The sequence below is a fragment of the Stegodyphus dumicola genome, chromosome 7, assembly GCF_044657685.1.
Source record: "Stegodyphus dumicola isolate Sdum_Otavi_A_Nest chromosome 7, ASM4465768v1".
Taxonomy (NCBI): Eukaryota; Metazoa; Arthropoda; class Arachnida; order Araneae; family Eresidae; genus Stegodyphus; species Stegodyphus dumicola.
The window spans coordinates 197,368,100-197,394,551 of record NC_140774.1 but is presented as its reverse complement, the minus strand read 5'-3'; the positions used below and the strand labels follow the sequence as shown (position 1 = coordinate 197,394,551).

Here is a 26,452-nt window from a genome sequence, read left to right as displayed (position 1 = left end):
GCTTTGGAGACATGAAAAACGCAAGTTAAATTTCGTCAATCGGTCCAGTAGAACGGGAGATAAAGACTGTCCCATCTTTTCTGAGCGAAGTATACCCCATTACACATAACATATACTTCGAACTGCAAGATGCAATACTGGCAGTTTCCTTCTCCGGTTCTATATGGTAATCAACAGGTCTCCAACATCTCCCTACTATCAGCTATGAATTCAGGAACCTTGTTTCATTGCTATGAATTGTGGAACGGTGGGGTGATGGAGCAGTAAACTTGCGTAACGGATCAATCCTCCCATGATAAGTGAATGTAATCACTGGGATTGATGAGTTACAAACCGATCTAGTGGATGGTTCGGAAGCATTCCATCATGCAGCGTTGCGAATTTGATGCAGACTACCTTTCAACTAATACATGAAAGTGACGACGTTAATCAACTTTCAGTACAACGTAAAGGATGCCCATTTTAATAACTGAATTTTATTTGTTAAGATGGTTGGTGACAGTTTTACGACGAAATCTTGCGTAAAATGAAATAGATATATTTTATCAGCATAGATTCATTTAAACACAAGCGATTGTCCAAGCCGTAAAAGCAGTAACATCAAGTATTTTGGAAGTTCTTTGATTTTGTATAGTAGTAGTTGTTGTTATGACAAGTTCAGATGAAATCATATGTTTTCTACGGAGTCGTTATTTAAAAATATACAAATTCTAAACTCATTTTTAGAATGATTTAGATAAAGAATTAAAAAAAAAAAAAAAAAAAAAAAAAAAAAAACGTAAATGCTTTGGAAGGAAAATTACTAGTAACAGAATATAATTCGAAATGAGGAATATCCGTCTACCATCTTGAAATTTATTCTTTTTTTTAACTTCCTTGTACAAAGTAAAAAGGAAGTATTGTAATCGCGAAAATTTCCAAGCAGCATATTTCAACGAAAATATCCATTTTGACCGCTATCGAATGTAATTTAACGATGTTTTTGCGTGACATCTGTACGTAAGGACAGAATAAAAAACTCTTTTCCACCCAAAAAATCATAAAACTGATTTAAAATAAATTCTAAAGAGAATTTTTTGTCACGATCTCGCATAACTCAAAAACGAGTAGCCTCAGAACGTTGAAATTTTGTATATAGGACTGCTATAACATGCAGATGTGCACCTCGTATTTTGGTTGCAATCGGCCGTACGAAACGTATATAAATATATTTATTTATATATATATCCACTCTGTTACCCGGCTCAATGATCTCAGTTTCTTTACGCTTATGTTTGTAAATTGTACATTTTTTGCTCTAAAAATGATTGAATTATGTTGTTCTTATCTTCCGGTTAAGGTTTTTATGTCTGTTGTAAACCTGCATGCAATATTTGTGGAGTTATCAACAATTTAAAAGTTGTTTAAATGCAGCTAATTATGCATTTAATTAATTAATTAAATTATTAATAATACAGTTAATTAATTTTGCGATGGCGGACATGTTTGTTTACTTTCAAACTTGGCAAAATAGCGGATTTGTTGCCAATCTAGAGAAACTAAGCCTCGAAACAACAAAGATAACGCTTTCTTTTATTATTGCAAATTAAATCATGTTTAATACATTCTGGAATTTATTCGAGGAAATAAGTGTTTAAGATTTACTTCGTAATTTTTAATATAGATACCTTGAATTTTTATGTATTTTTGCCTTGTCGGGAAGTGGGAACTGAATTAATTGAATGAGAAATACTGAATCGTCTGTGAAAAACAGTTTCTTTTTTGTTTTGTTTGCTTAATTTCTTTTATATATCGTTTAGATTTATTACAGTATTTGATAAAACATGTGGCAACGATTAGATAATTCCTCAAATGATATAAATTTATATGCATTCTGAGTTATAATATGAACGAAGTGTAACATTGTTAAGTGAACCTATCGCCAGTGTGTCGCTATGGTAAACAAACATAGTAAATTTTAAAGAGGGCTACTGTGGTTTATGCGTTATCGACGAAGTAGATTTAATTCAATCCAATAAGTTTAAATGAAATGCAAGAAGAAATACGTATAATTTAATATTCTGTGCCAGGAAGTCATGTGGTGTACACATTAGATTTTTTTTTTTTCAAAAATCTATAGTTATGCAAGTTGCGAATTGAAAGATATATTTTTGCTCTTTTCAAAGAGAAATATTCTTATTTCCTTGTTCCAAAACGTTGTGAAATGCACAGTTAAAAATTTCGAAGTGCAAAATAAACGATATCATAAATCTGAAAATGAAAACAGCCAGTCGGTGATCTTATATCGAAAGGATTCTATAAACGTATACCCGAACAATGTATAAGCTGTTTCGAATGCTTTTAAAGTCGCAGTTTATAACGTAAAATCCTCTGACACAAAAATCAACTGCAGAGTCTGTAAATACACAAATATTGTTTCTAAACAACAATATAGAAAACAATCAGCAAAAATTTACGTACAGTAGGGGTTTATTTTAATTTCCTAATAGTTATTTTTATTTTTGAACACGCCTTTCTAATTTTCCACATAGAATTTTCTGCCAGAATGAGCTTTCAGGATCGCGTTTTATGTAAATGAGGTAAAACCAGTATTTAAGTGGAAGTCTCGGTCATTTCAGTAGAAGAGCTTAGACGTTCTTAGTACAGCGTGTTTTGCCTTCTGGCCACGTCGTTGCTTTTAAGCCTAACGTCACTACGTTCGGCCGCGTTGTTACGTGCCTGCTAGTATTCTCCGGCGAGCTTTAAATAACGGCCGACACTATTAGTTATTTCTGTGAAACTTCGGCTAGTTTTAGTTTGGTTAGCATTACATTAGTTTCTTATTTCCTAGCTTGAATTAAAGTCCAAGTGGAGGCTTCCTGTGAGCCCGAGAGGGGGGCCATCTGCTAATCATTGTTGAGTTGAATAAAAGGGTAATTTAAGCCTCCTTTGGACTTCTCTTTTCCACGTGAACTCGGCGATAATTCGCTACAAGTTCATAAGTAGATGCCAAGGTCTACCAATTTAGCCAGAACATTATAAGCTTAAACAAGTTAATAACAGAATGTGGCTGAAAGCAGAAAATACTGTAGACTCCTACATGACATTATGACCTTGGTGAAACATGGATTTATATTAAATTGCTGTAAGAGAAAAAGGTATATTTATCATCGAAAACGAGAAAAAAATGATGTACAGACTTGGTTCCGACAAGGCAAAGAAAGTTTAAACAAGGGGTTTAGCATTATTATAGATTTCCTCAAGCCGCCCAACCGGCATAGTGGTTCGCGTCGCTGACCGCTGTGAAGGGCCCGGGCTCGAATCCCGGAGAAGGCAGGGATGATTGTAAATGTATAGTGTCCGTGCGCCATGGCGGCACTCTAAATATGCGGCGAGCCGAAAGACCTCTCGAGAGGTTGGTTGTAGGGGAACAGGGGTCGAAGACCCTCGAATCCCTCCTGACGGGGTGCTCTTCATCAATATTAGGAGCGAAACTGAGCTAAATCGCACTGTCACCTGTAAGGTGCTCCAGGTTGTTGCCAAAGACAGGAGCAAAATTGCGCTCCTCGCCACGAGGAATTTCGCGGGCTTGGACCGACTATAGGTTCAAAGAATCTCTAAGGAGAAGAATGAAAGCTTCCATAGACGCAATGTAAACCTGTTTCGCCTCTGCGCCGCTATATCGAAGAGCCACGGCTATGCAGTGAAACACCAGCGCAGGGTAAATTTAAACAGCGCAGTTCGAGGAGATAGTAAATTTTTTACTTTGAAATAAATCAAAATGTTTTATTTTCATACATTTCTGGAGTTTTATAAGCAAAAGGATGTTAGATGCAATTTTGGGGCGAATTATAGAAATCCTGTCCAATTTTTACTTTCAATTTAAACAGCGAGCCGTACGAAGACACAATTTAAATGAAATAAATTTCTTAATTCTTTTCTTCTGTAAACTTAAAAAGGGGCAAAACACATGCCATACAAAACGTAATAAATTTTTATAGATCCATAGTTAAAATTTTACAGTGAAATTTTAAAAGCAAAATTTGCAATAACTAACTGAAACAGAAAAAAAATATTTAAAGACAATTAAAGGCACCCCTAAATAAATTGAAAACACTGAAATACATTATAATTATCCGACAACAACTTTAAAAACAAATTACCATGAAAACGTTTAGACAATTATTTGGAATGACCATTGTGAAAACCAAGAGCAAAGTTTTCACCCAATAGCCAAAACCATTTCACTTACAGCATTACATTTAAAAAGTCTTTAAAAGAATTTCATATAGCTAAAACCAAGTACCTCTGACTACAACAGCAAAGAACGTTTTCGAACAACGTGGTAAAAGATTGCTAACATGGCCGACGGCATGCTGCATTCTTTGATGCTGCTTTGTTGCCTCCTGATGTTATTTCGCACATGCGCAGTGAGGTACGGAGGGTGGATAGCTTAGGAATGGTTTGCCCCGTTAAAGTAAGCTTCAAGGATATATATAATGTGTCTCTTCGGTCTGAAGGAGCCACATTTGCCCCGGGGAACCTTTACTTCTTCTCTTTAGAGATTCTTTGTATAGGTTAGACAAGTGAGCATTAGTCAACAACGAATAATGATAAAGTAAAAATAAGAAAAGCGGAAAAAATTGTTAAAATCAGCTCACCAGAATATCGGGAAAATGTTTTACGTCCGATATTTACAAAAAAATTTTCGTTTCTTAATTACACCGACGTTTTTTCATGAAGGCATTCTTTCTCCTAGGCAGATAACCCTTGAGTGTCTATAATAAAATCGATTCCAGCGGCTTTTAGAGAGCAAAACTGCAACATAATAAAGCCACTAGTTATACTTCAAAAATACCTGTTGAATTCTTTGCGAAGGAAATAGAGACTGCGTAAGGGCAAAGAACGTGATATTTAAAAAAAAGTCAACACACAAAACGTTAATAATAAAAAGAGAAAAAAAGAAAAAAAAAATGTTTTGTAAAGCCGTCTTAGCAAGAAATCTAGACGATAGATATGATAGACAAAGAAAAGACCGAAAACAACCCCCCCCCAAAAAAAAAATGTTTATGCTAACACTTAAATGATTCTAAACCTGCTTCAAGGATTCTAAAGGTGTACTGCTATGCTGCTTCTTACTTCCTTGTACGAAGTAAAAAGGAAGTATTGTAATCGCGAAAAGTTTCAGGCAGCATATTTCAACGACAATATCCATTTTGACCGTTATCCAATGCAATTTAACGATGTTTTTGCGTGATATCTGTACGTAAGGACAGAATAAAAGACTCTTTTCCTTCAAAAAAATTATAAAACTGCTTTAAAATTAATTCTGAAGAGAATTTTTCGTGGCGTCTGTACGAACGTATGTACGTACGTGCGTACGTACGTATCTCGTATAACTCAAAAACGAGTAGCCTCAGAACGTTGAAATTTTGTATACAAGACTGCTATAACATGTAGATATGCACCTTGTATTTTGGTTGCTATCGGCCGCACCAAACGTATATAAATATATATATATACACTCTGTTACCCGTCTCAGTGATCTCAGTTTCTTTACTCTTATATATTTGTAAATTGTATATTTTTTGCTTTAAAAATGATTGAATTATGTTGTTTTTATCTTCCGGTTAAGGTTTTTATGTCTTTAGTAAATCTGTGTGCAATAGTTTTAGAATTATCAACAATTTTAAAGTTGTTTAAGTGCCACTAAGCCTTTTTTTTTTACGCCAGCCATTGATTGTTTACATTTGAAACAGCAGACTAGTGGATTTGTTGCCAATCCAGAGAAACTCAGCTTCGCAACAACAAAGATAACGCCTTCATTTATTATTGCCAATTAAATCATGCTTAATCCTTTCTGAAATTTTTTCGAGGAAATAAATGTGTAAGATTTACTTTGTAATTTTTAATACATATATTTTGAGTTTTTATGTATTTTTGTCTTGTCGCGAAGTGAGAACTGAATTAATTGAATGAGAAATAGTCAATCGTCTGTGAAAAACTGTTTCTTTTTTGTTTTGTTGGCTTAATTTCTTTTATACATCATTCTAGCTTTATTATAGTATTTGAATAGAACATGTGGCAACGATTTGATAATTCTTTAAAGGATATAAATTTTATGCATTCGGAGTTATCATATGAACGAAATATAATACTGTTAAGTGAACCTAGCTCCAGAGTGTCGCTATGGTAAGCAATTACTAGAGTGAATTTTAAAGAATGCATTTATTCTATTGTGGTTTATGCGCTGTCGGCGAAGTAGATTTAATTCAATCCAATGAGTTTAAATGAAATGCAAGAAAAAATGCGTATAATTTAATATTCCGTACAAGGAAGTCATGTGGTGTACACATCAGATTTTTTTATTTTATTAAAAAATTTTTTTATTATTATTTTGCTGCTGAATTTTATGTGGCATTACAAGTGTGAAGAAAATGATGCTTAGTAAAAAAAGTTAGTAGGAGGGAGTGTAAGATGAGATTGGTAGACTACGAGCTCAGCGAGAGCATAGAATACCTTAACAAACCCTTTAGGACGACCGCTAAAATCTTAAATCTTTCAGATTTTTTCTTTAAAATTTTATTTATTTCATATTAATTATCTTTCTTGATAACTATTTTTAGGGCTCTGAAGCTTATAATTTTAGAAATTAAAAACTGATCAGCATGTTGCTTACGCATACATGAAATGTGTAATTATATTTTTAAGAATAAAAATAAAATCCATTTTATGAGGATCTGAAAATTCTTGTCTTAGAATTCTTAAAAGGGTAATTCGAAGCTTCAGCCTCATTCAAACAAACATGGCGCCCTCTGGTATGATTTACAAGCAAAGGAACGGAAGTGATCGCGCAACCCGAAACTTAATTACATTTTTCCTTATTAAAACGGGAAATCCTTAGAATCCACTAATATTAATTTAAAGATACGATGTCTTTAAGAGGCATCTACAAATAAACGAGCAAGGACGGATTTAACAAAAGCAAATTCAGCAACAAAAGTAATTTTTAGTAAATTAGCTTTGTAAACAAAGGAAAAGAAGAATCATCAATCCGTTGTTTATTAAGTCCTTTGATTCTTCCTCGCTTATAATTCATTCTTCGCCTTTTCAAGCCATTCTTCTCCTTTAATATTTGCGACAGAAGAGAGGAAAGTGGTACAGATGGCGCTTTTAGCACTCTCCTCAAAAGCGGTTTATTTTGCAGATGCCATTTTATATTCGAAGGAGTAACAACGACGAGATGACAACAAAGAGTGTGATGTAAATCCTCTTGCTGCATTACAGATATAAATCAAGTATTTAAAATTTATTGTTAATGGTAATCCAACGTGTATTCTTATACCAGTTTACAATATAAGATAACAGCGCAATAGTTTAGTTAAAGAAAAGAAATAAAAAATATGTATTATAATCCCATTTTACCTACATTGCAGGTTAGCAATTGATATTCTCGTATGTGTTTCTCACATTGTGTAAAACCAACGGCACCTAAAGGCCATCACATTTTGAGTAACGTAGTCTTTCACCCGAATATGGGCACCTGGAAGTCCGAATCCGGAATTTGGAATTTGCTTTATTGTGTATTAGCTGTTTTGTAAAACTTTAGCAAACTCAATGATTTTAAAACAAGCAGTGGCAACACTGTACGAAAAAAAATTACTTCAGCGCGTGAGCCTGACTGTTTATCGGAAATTCCAAAGATAGGCTGTTTTTAAATATTTTTTGTCCAAAGGGATGCTTTGACGTAATAAAAATCTGAGAGCTTTCAGAATTCTTTTTTTCTAATTAAAAATCTGATGTGTACACCACATGACTTCCTTGTACGGAATATTAAATTATACGCATTTTTTTCCTTGAATTTCATTTAAATTGATTGGACTGAATTAAATCTACTTCGCCGACAGCGCATAAACTACAATAGAATAAGTGCATTCTTTAAAATTCACTCTATTTCTTTACCATAGCGACACTCTGGCGCTAGGTTCACTTAACAGTATTATATTTCGTTCGTATTATAACTCAGAATGCACAAAATTTGTATCATTTAAAGAATTATCTAATCGTTGCCACATGTTCTGTTCAAGTACTATAATAAAGCTAGAACGATGTATAAAAGAAATTAAGCAAACAAAACAAAAAAGAAACAGTTTTTCACAGACGATTGAGTATTTCTCATTCAATTAATTCAGTTCTCTCTTCGCGACAAACCAAAAATACACAAAAAACTCGAAATATCTCTACTAAAAATTACTAATTATTAGAAATTAAATTACGAATTATTAAAAATTAAATTATTAATTATTAAAAATTAAATTACTAATTATTAAAAATTAAATTATTAAAAATAAAATAAATCTTAAACACTTATTTCCTCGAAAAAATTCCAGAAAGAATTAAGCATGATTTAAATCGCAATAATAAATGAAGGCATTTATCTTTGTTGTTGTGAAGCTACGTTTCTCTAAATTGGCAAGAAATTCACTACTCAGCTGTTTCAAATGTAAACAAGCAATGGCCGCCATCAAAATAGCCTTAGCGGCACTTAAACAATTTTTAAATTGTTGATAATTCTAAAAATATTGCATACAGATTTACTAAAGGCATAAAACCCTTAACCGGAAGATAGAAACAACATAATACAATCACTTTTAAAGCAAACAATGTACAATTTACAAACATATAAGAGTAAAGAAACTGAGATCACTGAGCCGGGTAAGAGAGTGGATATATATATAAATATATTTATATACGTTTGGTGCGGCCGATTGCAACCAAAATACGAGGTGCACATCTACATGTTATAGTAGTCCTATATACAAAATTTCAACGTTCTGAAGCTACTCGTTTTTGAGTTATGCGAGATACGTACGTACGTACATACGTTCGTACAGACGCCACGAAAAATTCTCTTCAGAATTAATTTTAAAGCAGTTTTATAATTTTTTTGAAGGAAACGAGTATTTTATTCTGTCCTTACGTACAGATGTCACGCAAAAACATCGTTAAATTGCATTCGAAAGTGGTCAAAATGGATATTTTCGTAGAATTATGCTGCCTGAAACTTTTCGCGATTACAATACTTCCTTTTTACTTCGTACAAGGAAGTAAAAATGCCAAAATGTGAATAATATCTGCCTTATCTTTGTTTTTTTTCATCCTCTGAAACAGTTCATAACTGTATATTGAGGGCTGAATTTCAATCGAAGCCCGATTTTACTATTTCGATAGCTTTTGAGGGAAATTTGAATTCCAAATACGATGAGGTCTCGTATTTTATTTTTCTGCTTAACTATTTATCTTTAATTGAGTGAATTTTAATCTCTTTTCTTTATATTTAATTTTAGCTTGAACTGTTTTATTATATTAATTATTTTATACATATTTTATTTACTTACTTCTGTTTGCCTTTTCTAACGGCCTTCCGCAGGACGTTTAAAACTTTTCACTGTAAAAATCGAGTCCTGTGATTTGGTATTTACCCATTTAGACATCGATTTTGGTTCAAATTTATTGTATTTAACAAATTTTGAAAATCGCAAAATTTGCAATTCGCTTATTTCGAGACAATTTGTAGTTTATTTCCGACCCAAACAGTACTTTATTCTGAGTAATAAAGTAAAACGCTGATTTAAAATTAGCACAAATATTAGTACTGATTTTGCAAGGCTTTTCAACTTTGCAGTTGATTTGTCTTCTTACCGTTCACCAAGAAGCGATAGACCCCCACATCCCCTCATCATCTTTCCTACACATCCCCTCAAAAAATAAACAATAACCCTACGAATTTTCAAGATAATACCTCGACTTTCTTTGACACCTCGCATACATACATAACTGAATAATTAAGCGAAATTAAAAGAAATTAAAGAAAAACGATTAGCCCAGCCACAACTAAAAACTTGCCACCTAAATTAAGGATGGGGAATAAAATGATGAAAAAAAAATTTTTTTTTTTCTTTTTTTTTCGATAATGTTACAGATAAGTAAAGGATTAATCTCTGAATAAAGAAAAAATTCAATAATCAAGCTTTGAACAATTTTTTTATTCATTATGCTTAGGGGGTTCTTATTATTTGGTCATTAAGAGGGTTATCTTAAGTTTTGTTTTTGAGTTTTTTTTCTTTTTTTTCTTTTTTTTTTTTTTTAAACATTTAGAGCATAATCCTTTACAGTGTTCTAATGTCATCGGAGGGGGGGGGAATTCATTATTTTATACATAGCTCAAAATAGGAATATTTTTTAAATTCATACATAATCGCATAAAAAATATCGTGACATTTTAGAGACATTGTTGCGGTCGAAGAGGTTCGTAATAGATTAAATGCACACAGGTCCGGTGATAAGTTGATAATGTTTACATTACCAAAGAAATATTTCAAAGTTCTGGAACTTTCAACAAAAACTGTCGTACAACTCTTCACAGTATCACGTATTACAATCAGTAAATACACTTGAAACTACTAGGAACGTTAAACACAACGCAGTACAAAGCGTATCTAAAGAGCGAAGCTAACCCGGAGATATCTCAGTACTCCGAACTTACGCTGAACTAAATAACTAACATAACCCAGGAAATGATGCTGTTGTCGGTGCTATATAGTTTTCTCCCGACCGCCGAGAAATTTCTAGCACTTTCTGCTTCTCGAAAATACTGGAAGATATGTGAGGGCCGAATGCGGTTACAGTTACACACATATAAAATCAGTGATAGTTATTCAATTAGAATGTCTACTAAGGTGATAAAGGGATCGTACCAAAATATCGGCCAAATTTGGTGAATAATTTCTGTCGCCAAAATTGTTGCCAGATTGGCGATATTTCACCAAGTTAGAGAGATAGCTATTTACTCAATGTTAAGGTTTGCCCCTGTACTGTTATTTTTCCGAGATAGCTTCACTTCTCTCAGCTTTTCATGCCACATTATATTAAAAAAGTACACATATTATTTCCCTAAAATTATGTATCTATGTACAAAAATTCGTAACAATATTTTTGTACTGGGGGGAAAAAACCCCACACCCTTGGATAATCTCTGTTAAAACAAAGACGTAATTTTCCTGCAGAGTTCAGAAAGGATCAGGCTCATAACTATCAAATTTGGCATTCATTTTGTGTAGACACTGAAGAAGCGATTTTTTTTTTCCAAAATTCGATCTACATTTTTAATACCAAACGCTGATGGGATTTTTCTTTCGCATATCTATATTTTATGAGTGAATTTCCCCACACATAATTATCCAAATATTTTGAGAACGTAACCTTAACCTCTTAATTGCACAAAACAGCGTTCTGTCTATCGAAAACAAATTACTCATTTATAAACACATTTCGCATTTCATGCTATGTTACGCCTGTCCCGTCTGGGCATAGTCGTGTAGAATCAACAGGAAAACATTGCAAGCTCCCCCCAAACAATGTATTGCGGCTAAATTCTAAAGCCCACAGCACATTCACAATTCATGAAGAACCTAAAATTGCCCCAATTCAAGAACGTACTGTTGTAAGTTAGCTTGTAATTTTCATGAAAAACAGCATAATATTAATAACGCTAAAATGAAAATCTCTAATCACGATTTTACCGACGATACTACCAAAAAAAATCTGATGTGCACACCACATGACTTCCTTGTACGGAATATTAAATTATACGCCTTTTTTCTTGCATTTCATTTAAATTTATTGGATTGAATTAAATCTACTTCGCCGACAGCGCATAAACCACAATAGAATAAATGCATTCTTTAAAATTCACTCTAGTAATTGCTTACCATAGCGACACTCTGGAGCTAGGTTCACTTAACAGTATTATATTTCGTTCATATGATAACTCCGAATGCATAAAATTTATATCCTTTAAAGAATTATCAAATCGTTGCCACATGTTCTATTCAAATACTATAATAAAGCTAGAACGATGTATAAAAGAAATTAAGCCAACAAAACAAAAAAGAAACAGTTTTTCACAGACGATTGAGTATTTCTCATTCAATTAATTCAGTTCTCACTTCGCGACAAGGCAAAAATACAAAAAAGAACTCAAATTATATGCATTAAAATTTACGAAATAAATCTTAAGCACTTATTTCCTACTTATTAAATGAGTGAACTATACGAATCTCGTTCGATACTTTTCGCTCCTCGCTTAATCCCGTCATACCGCCTTTGATTCACTCCCCGTTCCCGATCTTATTCCTCAAGATTAATGTTATAGTGAGTCTGAGTTGTAAACCAGCATCGATTCATTTCAGCGAGAGAAAGGTTCTGATCTGATGCTATAAAAAACGGTTGTCCCCACCTCTGTGCGATACCGAAGGCTGGCAGTCCAAGTTTGTTTGTTTATGTCATTATAGTAAAGCCTCTAGGACTATCTGCCTAAGAGGAGTAATGCCTTCTGGAGGAATTTCGAAGGGAAACTGGCTCGATTACACGTTATACACGGGGAAAACCACGAAAGCGCCTATGCAGCTAGCCCATTAGCGGGATTCAAACCTCGGACCGAACTAATAGTATTCAGCGGCTGATAGGTCTGCTGGCAGTGCAAGAGGCTACTGCAATTGATAAAAGGTCTAATGAGAGCTCGAAAAGTTTTACACTCATGTCCATAAATTAAGGATAATGCAAAATCAGGCAAAGAAAGAGTCAGAAGCAAAACAAATTTGACTTATTTGTAAAGCTTATTTATTAAACAAAAGGTAAAGAGCAAAAAAAGATGCTATATGTTTGATATTATTAAAATAATTAACGATTTTTTCTCCCTGGAGCAAATTACAAAAAACACATATTTACAAAAAACCAATATTACATGGCTGGTATGATTGCTAATACACTGTATGTCTCCCAGACGATGCAATACAGTCCGTACAACGCCTAGGCATGCTGAGTATCAAATTATCGATCTGATCTTGGGGGATATTACACCACTCAAAAAGCAATGCTCTCCGAAGTTCCGATACACATGTAGGAGGAGGTTGACGGGCTGCAACTCGTCGGCCAAGCATGTCCCACACGTGCTCCACTGGATTCAAATCCCGTGAGAATGCTGGCCAGTCCATACGGGTGATATCCTCCAATTGAAGGCATTCGCTTACGATGTTTGCACGGTGAGGACGGGCGTTGTCATCCATAAACACAAATTGTGCGTCCATGGCGCCCCGAAACAAACGTACATGTTGTTCGAGAAAGACGTCCCGATAGATTTGGCTTGTCATGGTTCCAATTTGAACATGCAGGTCAGTTCTGGAACCCAGAATAATTCCACCCCAAACGAGCACTACTGCACCCCCGTAACGGTGTCGTTGAATGATGTTTTCTTGGTGATAACGGGTATCTGGAGCTCTCCATATGAACGTCCGCCGAGAATCAGACTGCAAGCTAAACCTGGACTCATCGGAAAACATCACACAGCCCCACTGTTGCGGTGTCCACAATGCATGCTCTCTACTCCAGGCTAACCGCAGGCGACAGTGAGTTGCAGTAAGTGGAACGCATCTGAAAGGTTTACGAGCATATAGACCAATCTGCTCTAAGCGTCTGTACACGGTCTGCCTTGAAATTGTCGTACCAGTGGCTGAAGAGAGCTGACGAGACAGGTCTGAGGCTGTGCTCCGCCTGTTTCTTTTGGCAGTAACTACCTAATACCGGTCCTCATTCGGCGTCGTAATTCTGGGGAGACCTGTGCTGTAACATCTACTCACATTACCATCATCTTGGAATCGTTGCCAAAGCCTGGAGATGACACCGTGGGCAATTCCAAGCTCGTCTGATACTTCCAGTTGGGTACGTTCCTATTCCAGACGGCCGATAATTCTACCACGTAAAAAATCATCCAAATGCGTTCTTTGTGTCATAACTATTCGGTTAGTGCACTGAAATGCTTATACAGCGCCTGCGAAAAATTTTACTTCTTTGCCTGTATTACATATCACTCTCTTACACTCTCGTCATTGTGACGTACCATCGGTGTCATCTGGTTACTTCCTGAAATTTGCATATGATTCTTGAAGATGTGTGTAGTGATTTTACAGGTGATATATTTATTTTAGAGTTCGATTTCCGCATGACTCCGAATTATCCTTAATTTATGGACATGAGTGTAGCACAAAGAGACAATTTGACCATCGTTTTTGCATTTGCGTTATTCACTACAAGCGTTGTTTCACTTTTCAAATTGTTGCCACCCAATATTATCGCCGGTTATTATATTTAAAGAAATTAAATAAGGAAGAATCTGCATAAATGTATGTATGTTTCTCGCACTGTGTTGGTACCTAGAGCCATCAAATTTGAATAATGTAATCCTCCTGCGAATATGGGCATCTGGAAACAAAAATTTGGAATTTGTTTTATTATCTATTTTATATTTTGTAAAATTTTAATGAATTTTTGATGAACAGATTCAACGATTTCAAAGCGAGCATGGCAACACTGTACGAAAAAAAAAAAAAAAACATTTTTATTTCCCACCAAGCGAGACTGTGTATCGGAAATTCTAAGGATATGTTCATTTTAAAATTATTTTGCGATATTGCTGTTGAACTGAATTTTGTGGTTTAAGTGTGAAGAACATGATAGTTAATAAAAAAAGGTAACACAGAAAAACGTTAAAAAAGCTCCTTTGGGCGTAATGTAAATTCTGAAAAGGTTTGAGATTTCTTTTATTGTTTCCTCTTCTTTGCTAGATTTTTCAAAACTGATTGAAAACTTTTGTGCAACTAATGTTTTGAATCTTTTATCAATGTATTTGGATTTAATAGTCAGTAGCAAATGCAAGCACATAATTAATGCATCAATAATAAACAAGTGTAGCATTAATATCACTTGTAATAAATTTTGTAGAAAACTGAGTCATCCTGGAAAGGCGGCGAGGATATAAGAGTAAGAGAAAAAATTCGCGTTAGAATACGAAAGATATAACTTTCCTTTCCATTTCCAGCATGTTTTTCTACGCTATTTTCTGAAAAAGAAAACATTGCATTTCATTCCCAAGAGCGCCAGATAATCTGGATATCTTTAGGTTTTTATATCATGGACCATATACTACTCCATTGCAATAGCTGATAATTTTTTCCAAGTCATTGCTTTGGAGTTGCATAACATGGATTACATTATAGTATGGGATTTACATTCTGCCATTGCTTTCAAATGCTTATTCGTATTTACTACATAAAACTTATTTATTTCATTTTAAAATCTGGCTTTTGGATAAGTTTTCGTGAAACATTTCAAACTCGATATTTTGACTAAAATACCGCATTTCATCGACTCTAGAACGCATTTTTACTTCCTTGTACGAAGTAAAAAGGAAGTATTGTAATCGCGAAATGCTTCAGGCAGCATATTTCAACGAAAATATCAACTTTGACCGCTTTCGAATGCAACTTAACGATGTTTTTGCGTAATATCTATACGTAAGAACAGAATAAAAGACTCTTTTCTTCCAAAAAAACTAAAAAACTGCTTTAAAATGAATTCTGAAGAGAATTTTTCGTGGCATCTGTACGAACGTACGTACGTACATATCTCGCATAACTCCAAAACGAGTAGCCTCATAACGTTGAAATTTTGTATATAAGACTACTATAACATGTAAATGTGCACCTCGTATTTTGGTTTCAATCGGCGGCGCCAAACGTATATAAATATATCCACTCTGTTACCCGGCTCAGTGATCTCAGTTTCTTTACTCTTATATGTTTGTAAATTGTACATTTTTTTCTGTAAAAATGATTGAATTATGTTGTTTTTATCTTCCGGTTAAAGGTTTTATGCATTTCGTAATTCTGGAAGCAATATTTGTACAATTATCAACAATTTAACAGCTGTTTAAGTGTGGTTAAGTTTTAAATAACATGGCGGACATATTTGTTTACATTTGAAACAGCAGAATTGCAGATTTGTTGCCAATCTAGAGACACTAAGCTTCGCAACAACAAAGATAACGCATTCATTTATTATTGCCAATTAAATCCTGCTTAATCCTTTCTGGAATTTTTTCAAGGAAATAAGTATTTAAGATTTACTTCGTAATTTTTAATACAGATATGAGTTTTTATGTATTTTTGTCTTGTCGCGAAGTGAAAACTGAATTAATTGAATGAGAAATACTCAATCGTCTGTGAAAAACTGTTTCTTTTTCGTTTTGTTTGCTTAATTTCTTTTATACATCGTTCTAGCTTTGTTATAGTATTTGAATAGACATGTGGCAACGATTAGATAATTCTTTAAATGATATAAATTTTGTGCATTCTGAGTTATAATATGATCGAAATATAATACTGTTAAGTAAACCTAGCGCCAGAGTGTCGCTATGGTAAACAAAGTGAATTTTAAAGAATGCATTTATTCTATTGTGGTTTATGCGCTGTCGGCGAAAGTAGGTTTAATTCAATGGCGAAAGTAGGTTTAATTCAATCTAATAAGTTAAATGAAATGCAAGAAAAAATGCGTATAATTTAATATTCCGTACAAGGAAGTCATGTGGTGTACACATCAGATTTTTTTCATACTAGAAATGTTTACAGTGGCACTATTTTTGCAAGCGTTACGATACGTTATACCACTAAGCCATTTATTGTCTCTTCGTGTGGCAAAAAAGACAATGCTTACGATTCTTGAAGTGGTAGATGATCTTTAATTTACTTTGGTAACTGACATAATTACGTAATAAAGTAAATAATTCCATGCGATTTATACATGAAAAATAAATATACTCATTGTAATATTTTTTATTATATATCGCGATATCTAGTTTATAATTTTAGAAACATTTGTGCCGTTATCGTAATTAATTAACGATTTTTTGGAATGTTATGCAGTTTCTTAATTACTTTTTATCTTGCTATTAATTACAACGGGAATCATTACGGAAATTAAAATATTAGTTAAAAATTTTTAATATGCTATAAATGCTGTAAACTTTTTTAATATGCTATAACTGCTGTAAACTTAGAGTTTGAATTTTGGCAACTGGAAGTTTAGCATTTGTAAAGTAAAAATAAAATTCTCATATGTAAATTAATGAATAAATTAAAACAATTCATCTAAACTGCTACAACATGAGTATGCAGAATTTTCAACACTCCATACATCTTTATACATCTTGGTCTATGATTTCAAGGAATATTGTTATGAATTTTGTAATAGATAATTTTAGTAGAAATATAATAAAAATTGTTGTACTTCTCTGTGCAAGGCAGCGCGAGACAAATTTTGAGAGAAAGCTATGTCGAAAAAGTAAAAATACAGAAGCATACACATTTAACATTTCATAAATCGGCATCTCTTTAATTTTTATTGAAATTGAATAAATGTATACCACTAAATTAAATAAAGGAATTGAATAGATGAATACCACTAAGTTAGCTGTAACCATCCTCTTATTGACTTCCAGAAATAATATAATCAATATTTCGTTAGTAAATAAATTATTATTATCTTACTTCGCAGCTATTGTGCAAGTATTAGAAAAACTTGTTTTCGAATTCAATGAATTTTAAATCATTCTATATATATATATATATAGTAATAATAAAATTCCATAGTCAAGAATACACTTAAAATTCTAACTGTATGTTCTTTTCATTTTTAATGGCGACGTTGTCTTATTTGAAAGTACGTGGAATTAAATCCACAGCCTCGTAGTCAAGTTGTTTTTCCCGCCTTTTATACACGTACAGTTATAGAATGTTCTGGAAATATTTAAAGCGAACTGGATTGGCTGACGAGGCCGACGTCATTTTTTTGAAGCTCCGCCTTTCCAGAGGCTATAAAAGGACTCGCAAAAGAATATCAGGGGCTTTTTCTTAAATGTCACGATGCAGTAAACTTCATACAAAAAGTTATTAGTAATTCTTTTTATTTACTCCGGATATTTGATTTTGTAACTACTATTTCTCCTGAAATGGATCCTGTTTTTTTATAAAACTTATCGTCTGATAATTTAAGCTGATATTTGGTATGGCCATATTTATATAGGATTGGTGGGGCCGATCGCAACGAAAGTGGGAGGTGCACAACTACATGTTACAGCAGTCCCATATGCAAAATTTCAACATTCTACGATTATTCATTTTGAGTTAACCCGAGATACATACGTACGTATCATGTCAGATGTCAGAAAAAAAAATCTTTGAATCCATTTAAATTCGTTTTACAATCCATTTAAAAAAAAATAGTCCTCTATTTTGTCCGTACCTACAGATGTCATGCAAAAACATCGTTGAGATGAATTCGAGAGCGGTTAACACGGATATTTTTGTTGAACTATGATACTCGAAATTTTTTGAGATTACAATACTTTTGAAATTCCAATACGTACACGGAAGTAAACAGCAAAAACGTGTTGTGGGGACCCTAATTTGTGCTGATTCACCGAAAACTCACTATTGAATTTTTGGACAGAAAGCATTACCTATGCATGTAAGTTGGCGGGAGGTAAAAAAATGAAATTACGAATAATTTTACGGCTGAAATGCATCCAGAAAGTATAACTTGATATGACAGTACAAGGGAAGTGCGGGCAGTACATGGAAAGCTAGACTCCCAGAGTTGCCTTTTTTCCAAGTTTTAAACAGATGTACTGAGTAATAATGTTAAATATGAAAGACTGGAACCCTACAAGTAACAGAAATACATTTTATTAAAAGCTTTCTAAAAATCATATGCATAGGACATTCGATATGATACCATAAACGCTTAAAATAAAAGGTTTTTAGGAAGAAAAGCTGTAATAGGAGACTTAAAATCATAATCTGAAAACTTCAGATTACAGTCTAATACTTGGAAAAACATAGCACTTACAGTCAGAAATTAAAAAATTAAAATATATATATATAAATTATAATATAAAAGGAAGTTAAATCTCAGTATATATAGTTTAGTTTAACAACTGAAGTAATTTTAAAGCTAAACAACAACGCTTGTTTTACGAAATAATCCCCAAGACATTAAAAATATAGGACATAAAATCTTATATATAAAATGAGTTCTTGGAAATGGCTCAACCAAATAATAGCAAAGTAATTATATTATTTCACGGTACATTAATGCTATGTGAAGGCTTATGTAAACACTTGGTTTTTCATCGACGACAGACTCACTTTTAAACGCAACAATAAATATATTGAATTTATATTAAATTCTACAAAAAGAAATGACATACCAAAATGAAATGGTGACATGTTCAAGAGCAGCGACAACGCGTCTTTTTACACCCAACTCCGTATTCCAACTTTCGCTCCTATGCTATTGTCACTGTTAATGACTTTCAGGCCCCCTTGTCTTTTTGTCGTTGTGTTGTTACTTATGCTCACTTGTCTGACGTAGCCCATGAAATTCCTCGTGGCAAGGAGCGCTAGATTACGCCTGCCGTTGGCAACAGCCTTGAGCACCATTCGGGCGGCTTTGTCCAAAAAGACAAAAGATTCTCGAAACTGATCCTTCGGCAGTCGACTGGGACCAAGGAGAGGGAAATACTACGAAGTTCCGACGTAGTTTTAATACGAACGCCTCAACAGGAAAACAAAATGACGAGTGTCCGAGGCTCTTTAGATAAGCGCTGTTACAAGGTGCATTTGCTTCAGTGGATCGCTTGCTAAAGAAGCTTGCAACAATGAGTTCTCCCAGAAGGTTTCTGTCAGGACGCAAAGGCCGCGAGATGAAAATAAATGAATGTTTGAACGAAAGTTCGTTCAAGGAGTTTAAGAAAACCAAAGGAAAAATTAAAACTGCTCTTTCATAAAAGAGCCCTTTTAATTATTTTAAGAAAAAATTAAGAGCTGATTTCTATAAGAGTCACTGCAAACTCTATGAATATATATATATAGCATTAGGAAGAATGTGCTCACAGTATGTAGAGAATACCTGCGGCAACAAGCAGACGAAAACTAAAATAGAGGAGGTAATCAGGCTATGCTCAGCAAGGTACTAAGAAATTCTCCCCTGCCCTTGAAAATTGTATCTGTGCAGCATAATTTTAACAGCAATTCAAAATACTAGAACAACTGAAAATCAACACTAGAAAAATAGCTCACCCCGTAGAATAGTAACAAAACTATTGTAATGTAAGCATATTACTATCCAATTTGTATGTACATGATAAAAATAATATTCTAAAGCAGTTTAAATGATATTGAAAATCCAGTCAATGTGTAAATGAATTACAAGTTTACTTTGATTATCTCAGTAAAAGTATTGTAAATATGAATTCAGATAATGTTTTGAATGTACACATAGCTGTCATGATTTTATGTAACTATCATATGTGACTTGTACAAGACAATGTTTGTAATCAACATATCTATGCTTATACGCAGGCCTTGTATGCCCATGTAATATTTATATTTATATTTTTACACGGAGGAAATATTCCCTTCTGCCAGGATGACTATTAACACTGTAAGACTTTTACAACAAAGTCAGGTCAGTGGTTATCTCAGGCGGCGCTCAGTATGTAGAAAACTAAAGTGTAAGAGTTGCTTTCTGCAAAACCCTTGGAAAGTTTAAACTTACAAGACATAGAGCATATTTTACTTGAGTATTTCCCCCTCTTTTATTTATTTATTTCATTGTTTGAAAATAAAGGGGGGATTATGCGAATAGTTTAATTTCGAAAGACTGGATTACAGTAAGAACATAACAAATGAAAAGCATTCATAGATAAACTACTGTTCATATATATAATATTATTTATATATATACTTACCTATCTATCTATCTAATATTATTTATATATACTTACCTATCTATCTAATAATTATCTATCTACCTAATACTACTGATATATATAAATGTTAAAGTTACAATATATAAGGTCATAATAGTTATAATACAGGGAAGACCCAATCCTCCTATACCACTGGACCATATGATTATAAAGGGTCGACCCCCCACAATATATAAGGCACTTTCTATCTCCTTTTGGCATGCTTTCGTGGTGTAATGGTTAGCACACGCGGCGCGTATTCGAGAGGTCCAGGTTCGTGTCCCGGCGAGGGCATTGCTCATTTTTCATGTTCCCTACTATCAAAAAAACCTAATGACTCTATGTAATAAGATATCTTCATTTCCGCTTCCCTGTATCTCTAATCTCGCCTGTTATTACTGTTGTCAACTGCTATTCGCTAGGCCTAAAGCCATTTAATGTTGGTGGATGGTTTATGTGATTACGGCAAAGCATCGAGGGCTAGCTGCCTGAGGGGAGGGATGCCTTCGAGGAGGACATTCTAAGGGAAACTGGCTCGTATACACGTTACACATAGAGGAAACTTTGAAAGCACCCATGCAGCCAGCCCGTTCGCGGGATTCGAACGTCGAGCTGTCAGTTTTCAGCGACTTAACCGCTCGATCGCTGGTGGGCCTTAATGCTGCTGGAACTGCTGTTCGTGTCGTATGATTCAGCTTGCAAGTTCTCTGTCACCATTTCCTGTGTCTTCGCCCATGCAATGATCTTTAAAGCCATAAAGAGTATTAGATATCCCTGTTTGTTTGAAGCTCATCACTATAATTGCTCAATCAGTCAGAATCTATGTACTCAAAAGTCTATAAGCAAATCTATTAGTAAGACGAAAAGGCCCATTACGCTATAAAAGAGTTCTCCCGCCTTCCTAGCATGCCTTCGTGGTGTAGTGGTCAGCATGCTCGGTGCGTATTCGAGAGGGCCGTGGTTCGACTCCCGGCGAGAGCATTGCTAATTTTTCATCTCTCCTGCTTCAGAACCATCATAGAGTATGTCTATTCTAAGAGAAACATAATCATAGCAGATAACCAGGTCATAGCATAACCAGGTTATAATCAAAGCAGCACCTGACGAAATGTAAAGGCAGCAAACCTCTACTCATGTATACCTCTAAGCTAACTAACCCTTTTTGCTAATTTTATACTAACATTCCCAAAAAATTGTCAGTTGGAGCACCCAACAAAAGTAATAACTATTGTTAAATCTGTTTATCTATAAGAAGGTTGAAAAGATAAACAACCAAAATAGGTTGCTATAGCAACGATCAGAATAACATGACTGACATGTAGTGCCCATTGATGGGTGAAGCAGGCGGAATAATAAATAAATAAATCTCTGTTGCTTCCAAAAAATGCCTAATGTCTCTACAACACGAACGAATCGATTTTAAAATTTAGGGAAGCTCGCTAATACTAAAAATTAGCCAAGTCCTTTATCTTGGGCTGGTCTTCAGTAAAACCTCTCTTATAGGCCCCACACATTACATCTATTATCAGAAAGTTTCGAGTACGTAAACATACTATTCCCCTTAACTGCTCGAAACAGCGTTCTTTCTATAGACAACAAGTTATTCATTTACAAGTCCCTTCTACGTCCATTATTGTGATATGCTTGCCTTGTGTGGGCTTATTCTAGTAGATCCTTAAGGAAAAGGCTGCAAACTGCACAGAACGGGATTTTGAGACAAATTGCCAATGCCCCATGGTATGTTCGAAATCGCAGACTACATACTGAACTGAAAATGGATCATATTAGAACTTTTTACTATCGACTGGCCAAAAAATTTCACGAAGACCTGGAGTCCATTGGTAACCCGGTGATTAAAATTTAAGATTATGATGTCAATGATCAATGCAACATCAAAAGCCGTTCTTAGTGATGCTGTTGACTAACTTCTGTATGGTATATTTTGTGTTGTGCATTAATGTTACTTCTTACCTGTACTGTATTTGTAAATTATTCTATGGATGTATTCATGTTTTCTTTTAATATTGCACACTGGGTCTTGCACTTACCAATATTTTTGCATTATTTTTTGCTATGTACTGTTGTTTCTGTTCCTGCTATTGGCTGGACGGCATTTTCTCTATGTGATCATGTACGCTCTCATTGTTCATTATCAATCATCCTAACTTCATTATTAAAACCATATATATATATATATATATATGTAATAATAAAATTCCATAGTCAAGATTACACTTAAAATTCTAACTGTATGTTCTTTTCATTTTTTAATAGCGACGTTCTCTTATTTGAAAGTACGTGGAATTAAATCCACAGCCCCGTAGTCAAGTTGTTTTTCCCGCCTTTTTCTACACGTACAGTTATAGAATGTTCTGGAAATATTTAAAGCGAACTGGTTTGGCTGAAGAGGCTGACGTCATTTCTTGCAAGCTCCGCCTTTCCAGAGGCTATATAAGGACTCGCAAAAGAACATCGGGGGCTTTTTCTTAAATGTCACGATGCATTAAACTTCATACAAAAAGTTATTAGTAATTCTTTTTTATTTACTCCGGATATCTAATTTTGTAACTGCTATTTTCTCCTGAAATATGATAAATGGATCCTGTTTTTTAAAACTTATCGTCTGATAATTTAAGCTACGACAAAAGCTGGTACATCACATATATATATATATATATAAAATTCTTATAAAAAATTCTAAAAAAAATATATATATAGAAAAAAAAAAGAAGAAATGAAAAAAGAAAAAAAAAATGTGTATTAGAAATTTTGGGCATATTTTTAGTTTGCATTCTGTTCGAATTAATGTATTTTCGATTGGGGGTAGGGTCTTTTGACCCAGGCACCCCGGTGGTACACCATCACTCGTTGCGCACATGAATACTAAAAATTGTCCAGAACCTTATGCTAGAGACATGCGTGGGGGGGGAGGGCGAAAGGAAACAGGCGAGGTAATACGGAATTGGATAATAACGTCAAATATAAAAGGTTGCTTAGAGAAATCGAGCGAATATTTGGAGAAAAGTTTATAAACTTATGAAAAATTCTACGCATAGATAATTTTAAATGTCATTTATAAATGCTTAAAATCCAGTTTGCTTATGAAAAAAAAATCTAAGAACAAGTTACAAACTAAAATTGATAAGAACTATAAACAGATGAAATGCCAAAAATTAACTTTTACAGTAAGTCTGAAGCTAATGTGTTTAGAGAGACTAAAATGGGAATAACTCGCAAAAATTATTTCAGAAATTGCTAGAAAAAATGAACAAATCTAAAGCCGAGCTGACATTTCATGTCTGAAGACAATAATCTGGACTAGGAAGAGAAAAAAAATCTATACAATTCAAAACAAAATGAAATTTCTTATTAAATTCGGAAGCTAAAAGAAAAATAAACTGATATTTTCTACTAGAATTGTTTAAGAAACTGCCAACCTGCAGATGATAGGAAAAAATAACTTTAAGAAAATATAATTAATTCAGAGAACTTTTGAAATAAACACCGTATATTTGATTAAAAAAATGGAAATAAAAAAGAGAATTGAGCAAGTGTTTCCGATTCCATAAAGTTTTCAATACCTGCTTATTTTTATCCGTTTCTTTGTTCTCGATAGTTTCCTAATTTTACCATAGTTCGAAACCATATTTGATTTTTATTTCTCATCATAGATTTGAATTGAACATTGTGTAAGGATGATTTCTTTATTGCATCGTGTGTTTCAAAGCTCTTCATTGTCGAGTAGTTTTTCGCAAATTTTGAGATTTTAGAATATACATCAATGTTACAAAAACAGTTTCTAGATGCGACAGAGAGTATTTTCATAAGCTTTCTTAATTTTTAAATGAATTTCTGGTGAATCTTCGTATTATGGTAACTTGGCGATTTTTAGGCGAGAATTTGGCGACCAACCTTGCAACAGCAACCTGCTAGTTTTTTTTCTAGACGCCATTTTGTTTTCACGAAGTAAAGGCTTTTTTTTTTTTTTTTTTTTTTTTTTTTTTTTAAACTCAGCATTTTTTCGAACAATCTGCTAGCCGAATTACGCTTATACTAGAACTTTTATGGAACAAAAGCGCTTAATCATGACGAAGATTAGGTGCGAAATTGGGAGAAAGTGCAGAATCGCTCACTGCTTCGCGCGTTTTTAAGAATTGCACATACGCGTTATCCATGTACACGTCGACCTATTTTCCCTTAAAAAAAATCCCAGAATTGCACGAAAATGGCATTGCGCACACTCTTGACTTTATCCATGTACAAATCGACCTATTTTCACTTAAAAAGTCAAAGAAAATTACAAAAAATCCAATTCTTCTTACTTTTGTAAAAAGCGCCAAACAACTAAGTGGGCGATTCTGCACTTTAGCAGCGAAGTCGTTTCTAAGTGCTTATTAGCTAAAATCACGATCGGAATTTTCCGGAAAATATCACATTACATGTCTCATGATCTCTCATTTCTCTGAGACAAAATAATCTGTGATTCGAACTGTGTACTTCTCAGATTATTGCTAAAGTCCTAGCTAGTAAAGCCAGCTAGTAAAGCTTTATCGCCTTACCAAAATGTCGACAAACTACCTGTTACCATATTCCAAAGATTAGCCGAATTTCTTTCGTTTGTTCTTTTATTATAAAATGAAGAATCTGTGAGTACGTGAAATGGCTATCCACAGTAAAGACAGATAGGCCTAGAGCAACGAAATTTCGAACACATGCTATTTGGATGACGAAGGTATGCATCTCGAAGCGAATATTTCAAAATTCGATTTAGATTTTACAATTAAATATCGAAACAAATTTTTAAGTAAAAGTTTACAATTGGGTGCCCCTTGTTTTTTGGCGATTCTTTTTTGACGCCAAGATCGGCGCCAGGAAGGCATCATTTCAAGATGGCCGCTACACAAAACCAAAATAAAAAGTCAAAGAATTGCATAAACTCTGTGTTCATGTACACATCGATCTGTTTTCACTTAAAAATCATCCCAGAATTGCACAAACTAGGCATTGCGTACTGTTTAAATTTGTCCATGTACACATCGATCTATTTTTATTAAAAAAAAATCAGGAGGCTAAAGCAAAGTTACACTATCATGGTAACCAGAAATAAGATTTCATCGCCAAAATTTTACAAAAAATTGTCGCTAATCGAAGGGGCACCCAATTCTACACTAGAGCCAATTTTTAGGTCAAAGGGCGTTAGCCCAGAAGAGCTATTAATTTCTTTTTGGCATTTTGCAGCGAAAACTTAAAATGTCCGTTTCACTTTTCAAATTGCTGCCACCAAATATTATCTGCCACTAAATATATATATTAACAACCAACTATAGAAGTGATCAAAATGCTGGTGAAAAAAACCAGACCCAATTATATATTTTTGAAAACACACAATAACTTTTACATTAATGTAAAAATTTGTCAAGTTTATCAATCACGAAAGCTTAATATAAATCTCTATTAAACTAACAGTTCATGCGGAAAGAAAATTAATCACTAAAAGGAGACTTCACTTACTTTGATTTCATCTTCATTCAGAGACGCTAAATCCATATCGTTCCTTCGCCATACGATAGGTGGAGGCGGGGTGCCGGTGACATCACATTTGATTTCTACGTTATCGCCTACTCTAGCAGTCACGTGATTCACTTCCAATGCTTTGTCCAGAGATACTACAGAGACACCTGAAAAACGTAAAAAACAATTTAAAATAAATAATTAAAAGTTAATTCATATTTTTACGTACTTAAGAAAATCGACAAAAAGAAAATTTTC

The 26,452-nt window shown here is 33.9% G+C and overlaps 1 protein-coding gene across 1 annotated transcript in view; it reads right to left on the bottom strand.

Annotated features, from left to right (window-relative positions):
* LOC118197653 (follistatin-related protein 5-like) overlaps window positions 1-26,452 on the bottom strand; it is a 299,939-nt gene that overhangs the window by 53,227 nt on the left and 220,260 nt on the right. The window contains exon 6 of the mRNA XM_085821454.1: window positions 26,195-26,361. Coding sequence (XP_085677580.1) covers window positions 26,195-26,361 — 167 coding nt within the window. The remainder of the gene's footprint in view (window positions 1-26,194; window positions 26,362-26,452) is intronic.